At 50.2% G+C, this 6,258-nt stretch overlaps 1 protein-coding gene across 1 annotated transcript; it reads right to left on the bottom strand.

Annotated features, from left to right (window-relative positions):
- Positions 1–3,011: 3,011 nt before the first annotated feature.
- LOC123441906 lies at positions 3,012–5,880 on the bottom strand. The gene is made up of 2 exons (XM_045118081.1): positions 5,852–5,880; positions 3,012–3,836 (listed from the first exon to the last, which is right to left on the bottom strand). The coding sequence occupies exons 1-2, from the start codon at positions 5,878–5,880 to the stop codon at positions 3,374–3,376; spliced, it is 492 nt and encodes a 163-aa protein (XP_044974016.1). The 3' UTR covers positions 3,012–3,373.
- Positions 5,881–6,258: the final 378 nt, after the last annotated feature.

The following is a 6,258-nucleotide window of genomic DNA, read 5'->3' as shown; positions in this document are numbered from 1 at the left end:
AGATTTTTTTTCCGGAACGGAAGATACGCAGAAAGCTTGGGAACCAAGGCAGGGAGTCCCGGGGGAGGCCACAAGCCCCCATGGCGCGGCCAGGGGGCGCGCCTCCCAGGCTTGTGGGCTCCCTAGGCCTCCCCTGCCCTAGCTCCTTCAACTATAAATTCCCTAAAATCCCTAAAAAATCGGGGGATCCACTAAAATAGTTTTCGGCCGCCGCAAGCTTCTGTCTCCGCAAGGTTCCATCTGGGGCACGTTCTGGTGCCCTGCCGAAGGGGAGATTCGGATACGGAGGGCTTCTTCATCAACACCATGACCTCTCCGATGATGCATGAGTAGTTCATCATAGACCTACGGGTCCATAGCTAGTAGCTAGATGGCTTCTTCTCTCTCTTGGATCTTCAATACAAAGTTCTCCATGATCTTCATGGTGATCTATCCGATGTAATCTTCTTTTGCGGTGTGTTTGTCGAGATCCGATGAATTGTGGATTTATGACCAGATTATCTATGAATCTTATTTGAGTTCTTCTGATCTCTCTTATGCATGATTTCATATCCTTGTAATTCTCTTCGAGTTGTGGGTTTTGTTTGGCCAACTTGATCTATGATTCTTGCAATGGGAGAACTGCTTGGTTTTGGGTTCATACCATGCGGTGACCTCACCCAGTGACAGAAGGGGTAGCGAGGCACGCATCGTGTTGTTGCCATCAAGGGTAAAAAGATGGGGTTTTCATCATTGATTTGAGTTTATCCCTCTACATCATGTCATCTTGCTTAAGGCGTTACTCTGTTCGTCATGAACTCAATACACTAGATGCATGCTGGATAGTAGTCGACGTGTGGAGTAATAGTAGTAGATGCAGAAAGTATCAGTCTACTTGTCTCGGACGTGATGCCTATGTGTATGATCATTGCCTTAGATATCGTCATGACTTTGTGCGGTTCTATCAATTGCTCGACAGTAATTTGTTCACTCATCGTAATATTTGCTATTTTGAGAGAAGCCTCTAGTGAACACATGGCCCCCGGGTCTACTTCACACCATATTTTCAGCCTTGCTCTTTTACTTCGTTGCACTTTCCGCCTTTAGATCTCACTTTGCAATCAATCTTGAAGGGATTGACAACCCCTTTATAGCGTTGGGTGCAAGCTCTTTTGTGTTTGCGCATGTACTCTTGACTTGACGAGATTCTCCTACTGGATTGATACCTTGGTTCTCAAACTGAGGGAAATACTTACTGCTCCTGTGCTGCATCACCCTTTCCTCTTCAAGGGAAAAACCAACGCAAGCCAAGTCTCCATCAACGTGCCAATTTCGGGCGTTGTTGTTTGAGAAGTAGCACAGGACAGTGCACTTTCCCCTTTCATGCAAAGGCGGGAAGGATGTACGCGGGTCCCATGCATCTTCTAAAGGTTTCCATTCTGGTGCAACAAGACCATCGTCGTCCGCTGGCAGGATGGACGTCATCCCTGGACCCGACCCTGCTGCGCTGATAGCCACTTTGCAGGAAAAAACCACCTTTGGGCAGGAGAGCATGTTCCCCTGTTCCCCTTAGAAATTGGCCATTGTGGGATCCCTTCCCGCCGAAACGATAAGGGAAGAGGACCGGGGCCGACGCTATATATAGAGGATAGGTTACTTCGTAGGGGGATCCCGATTCATTCATTCCCCCACCGGTATCACACAAGGCCGAACCAGCCTTCGAAGGCTCCCGAACATTGTACTAGTTCATCCACCAACCTCCACGAGAGGCAATTCACCAAAGCAGGAGTAGGCTATCACGCTTCCCAGCGGCCCGAACCTGGGTAAAACTGACGTGTTCTGTGTCTTTCTCGCCATCGAGTGAGTTCTTCGCCATCCCCGTCGAGTAGCGAGCTAGGTGAGGCGAGCCCACGAGAGATCTTCGTACACACCCCTGAGTTCGAATCTTTATGGTTTTGTGGAGCCCGAAATCCGACACCTACCCTGGGTCGTCTTGGCGAACGTGGTTGGACGGTCCGGGCGCCTCCTCGTCGTTGTCGTCGAGGATGACGACGCCGCCCTCCTCGCGGTCGCGGCGTCGAGCGACGATCTCCTCAAGGGCGCGGCGCTGGCACTCCATCTTCTACCGGACGTAGTCGTCCCGCGCCCATTTGAGGGCGGTCTCGTCGACGGCAGCCATGTCTAGGTGCTCCTGCTCGACAGGGAGGAGCACCGGCTCGGTCTTCGGCTTGACGAGGCAGGAGGAGGAGCCGCCCTCGTTGATGACGATGTCACTGTTGCGCGTGCGCCGCCCGAGCGGGGTCTCGAGCGGCTTCGGCTTGAAGGGGAGGAGCGTCAGCGACCAGAAGGAGCGGGAGCCACACGAGGAGGACGTCGTCTCCATGCGCCTCGACATCCAAGAACTGTCGCAGCGACGGGAGAAGGAGCGGGGCGCCGGGTATTCGAAACGAGGTGAGTTGCCGTCCTCGATGTGCTCGAGGACGGCCTCCAACGTGCGGTCGTCATGCCTTAATTGCGCCGTCCTTGAGGAACCAATAAAAGGTTGATCGACGGCGCAGTTTTCACATTGATTCCCGCGGGAAACGAGGCGATGAAGACGACGAACACGTAGTGGCTAACTCGACGGGTCCACACGTGTTTCACGCCAAAATTGTTTCCTCCGACGTCTCTACCTGTCGGGTTTAGCCCTTGGAACGCCGGGCCAAATTCGATCCTAACGGGCGAAAAACCACTCGATCTAACGGGCGAAAAACCACTGAAGATATGAGTGGGCCGTTTTTTTACGTCGACGACAAAAAAGGCTTTGGGCCTGTTGGGAGCGCGGCTGCATATGCTCTTACGTATTGTTGTGTATAAGTACCGTATTAAAATGATTTTATGTAGTGCACAAACCTCACGGATGAAACGTGTAACTCTCTCCGTGGAGTGCAGCCCGAGGAGCTTCCATTTGGAGCCACGAGGGAGCACTCGTTCTGAATAGAGACCCGAGCAGCACCTGCCCGCAGTTCAGGCAAAACCAAAGCATAAACAACTAAACAAGAAACACAAGATCCTGGATGCTCCTGCATCAACCTCAAGAACCGGGACACCGCCCTACAGTCTTTTGCTCCAGGGGAGCGTAGTACACAGACGACGAGCACCCTGAGACATGAGGTGCTCACGGTCGAAGAGAAACTAGGGGATCATTCGACATGAATGGCGAGCTATATAAAAAACAATGAACAGAAACCAGGGGAAAGGTAAATGGAAGGGGGAACGGTAAAAACAGAACAGCATCGCGAGGGCGAGTCGCGGCATGTCAAAACTGGGATCCATCCACGGAGGGCATCAGAGGTGCAGAGGGCGGGATCCATCCACGGAGGGCATCAGAGGCGCAGAGGCCGTCAGACGCAGATCAGATGTTGCAGCCGCAGCAGAGGAAGAAGCCGCAGAGCGCGGCGGAGAGGACGACGGCCTCGGCGGCGTAGAGGACGTGGAAGAGCGCGTCGTCGAGGAGGGAGACCACGACGCCCGCCTTCTCCTCCCACCTCCACTGGTACGCCCGCGCGCTCTGCACCTGCACCTCCACGACCTTGAACCACCCGAGCGCCATGGCCTCCTGCTCTTCGACCTCCGGCCCGGACGGATGGATGGCTCGGCTCTTTCTGGTGGCGGATGCGCGGCTGGCTCGATTTGATGCGGGGGGCAGTGATGGATGCGTCGAATTGGTCGCCGCCGGGTGGAGGTTGTCGAGTTCGAAATTGAAATCTTGGGACAGCGGGGCTAGAGGTGGAGGGGACAGGAGGGGTCTGCCGGTCTGCGTAGTGCGGTAGCGCGCGCCCCGTGTGCATACAGCCGGACAGACCAGGGACACGTTTCTCCATGGTTAATGGCTTTGGGGTTTCTCCTACAGCCGCGGCAGCTTTCGCTAAACACGATTTGAACACGGTCAAGTTAGTGATCAGCCGGCATCTGTCGTGGGGCCCTATAAGCTTAGTGCTTAGCACCAAAGTATTCCAAAGAAGCGAGAAAGATCCGTGGGTCGTGTGTCGATGATTCCCCAAAACAAAGATCGCGCTATCGTTCTACTGTACACCTGTTTGTTTTGTTGTTGCACTAGCAAAAGGTCTCGTGCGTTGTAACGGGAGAAAAAAATACCACACGCTTTTAATCTTTTTATAATCATTTTAATTTATTGAAATAATAAGCTAACTAACTAATGTAGTGAGTCCTATCCTATTTTATTAAGAAATCATTCATTGTTAATTCCATCGTGATAAGAAATTGAGCGGGACAAATAAAACAAAACAAAGAGGTTACGTGAATTGATCAATGGACTGTTATCTTATTTCACTTATGGGGTAGAGAATGTGGGATCAGATGACAAACTGAAGGTGGTGTTCCATTCTCTGTCTCTACAAACAATACAATCTTACATTCAATACATTCATTCATCAGAAAACAAATCCCCACAAAACAAAATTTCTTGTCGGTGCTTGGCACACGGTTGGAAGCATGGAAAGGGGATCTCACCAGATGATGAGTTTCTGCCGGAGGAGGGGATACGATGAGGGGAGCAAGGGTTAGGCGCCTCTATCTGGCCATAAGGAGTCGCCGTTGCCGCGCCATAAACTCGAAGTTCCCCGTGTGAGCCATGGAGGCCTGCCTCAACCTGCAAGTACTTCGCTCCGCCGCGCCTTATCCGCGCGCCGCCTGCTTTTCTGCATCTTGCAGACGCATCATCCCCAGTCACTGTAGTTGTCACGTTGATTTGATCCAGAAGCTGTGCTCGAGCGCCGAAACGGGGGCAGCAAGCGGGCAGAGGTACGACCGCGGAGGCCGGTGGGTTGAGATCGACAATAGTGGTGGTTGAGGTCAGCCGCGGCGGCAAGTGGTGTGGCAGCGGCCTGGGCACATGCCAGGGTGGACCAGGGTCGACGCGATGCGCTCGAACGCCACAACGGGGGCAGTGGGCGGGGAGAGGTACGGCCGCGGAGGCGGGTGGGTTGAGATCGGCAGTGATGGCGGTTGAGGTCGACCGCGGCGGCGAGTGGTGTGGCGGCGGCCTGGGCATAGGCCAGGGTGGCCCAGGATCGACGGGAGGAGGCGATGCGTACAGGTATAATTTTTGCAGCGAATCATTTTTTTCCTTTTGCGTTGCAGATAAATGATGGAGCGCGGGTTGGATAACAAAAATTACAGGTTTTTTTTATAAAAATATCACGGTGGGTTTACGACGAAAGCAATAGCCGCTTTATTATTAGGTATAGATTTATTTTATTTATTCCTTATTTTTAAGAGATCTTCATTTCTGCAAAAATGCACAAAGATTCTAGTAGAAGTAATAGAATTACAACTAGGTTCATAGGTCATCTAGCAACATATGTAAGCACTGGACCGAACGGAAGGCGCCCTACCGTCATCACCTTTTCCTTTTCTTAGTCGGACAAACATTGAATTGTGTTTGGATATATGTATTCCATTCAAGAAAATGAATTGGGTTGCAGTATCAGATCAACAAACTCACTGTAGCTGAATTAAAGATATCTTGTTTGGATGTCCAAGTATTGGATATTGGAAAGCGAGAGGAGCATTTAATTCTAAGGTTGCGTTGGCCACACTACTAAATTCCAATTGCAACTTCCTTTTCTCTCTTGTTTTCACTATCACGAGTGTGGCCTATGACAAATATCATATAAAATGTTCTCATTTCACGTTGACTATTAAGTATTGAACATACTATTATATGTCATTTATAGTTCTCATGTATGCAAAACTGTTAATTTGCATTTTATATCGTATTACACAACCTTTTATCGGTATTTTCTGATATTGACATGTACATATTATTATGGTTGTTTCTTAATATACATGGATATATGAATATCCACACATAGAAGGATATCCAACGAGCATCGGCATGGAGGACCCATGGATACTTTCACGGGTGGGCAATGGATGGGCTCATGATTATTTGTAAGTGCATCTAGTGCCCCTTCGTGATTTTGGTGTATTGAAGACTTATAAGTTAAGGGTCTAATATGTTTGTGAGTGTACACATGCTCTATAAGTTGTTAGGGAGTTCGATATATCCGAAGAATGGCGACACCTAATGTAAGTGCATCTAGTGCCCCATAGTGATTTTGGTGGATTGAAGACTTATACGTTAAGAGACTGATATGTTTGTGAGTGTACAGAGGCTCTATAAGTCGCTGAAGAGTTTGAGTTATTCGATGAATGTCGACCCCTAAAAATGTATGTCTTTGGGTGAAGACTTTGGTCATTCCTTGAAGACTTTGA

Source organism: Hordeum vulgare, chromosome 3H, assembly GCF_904849725.1.
Source record: "Hordeum vulgare subsp. vulgare chromosome 3H, MorexV3_pseudomolecules_assembly, whole genome shotgun sequence".
Lineage (NCBI taxonomy): Eukaryota > Viridiplantae > Streptophyta > Magnoliopsida > Poales > Poaceae > Hordeum > Hordeum vulgare.
The sequence above is the reverse complement of the archived record's forward strand: the minus strand, read 5'-3'. Positions and strand labels throughout refer to the sequence as shown.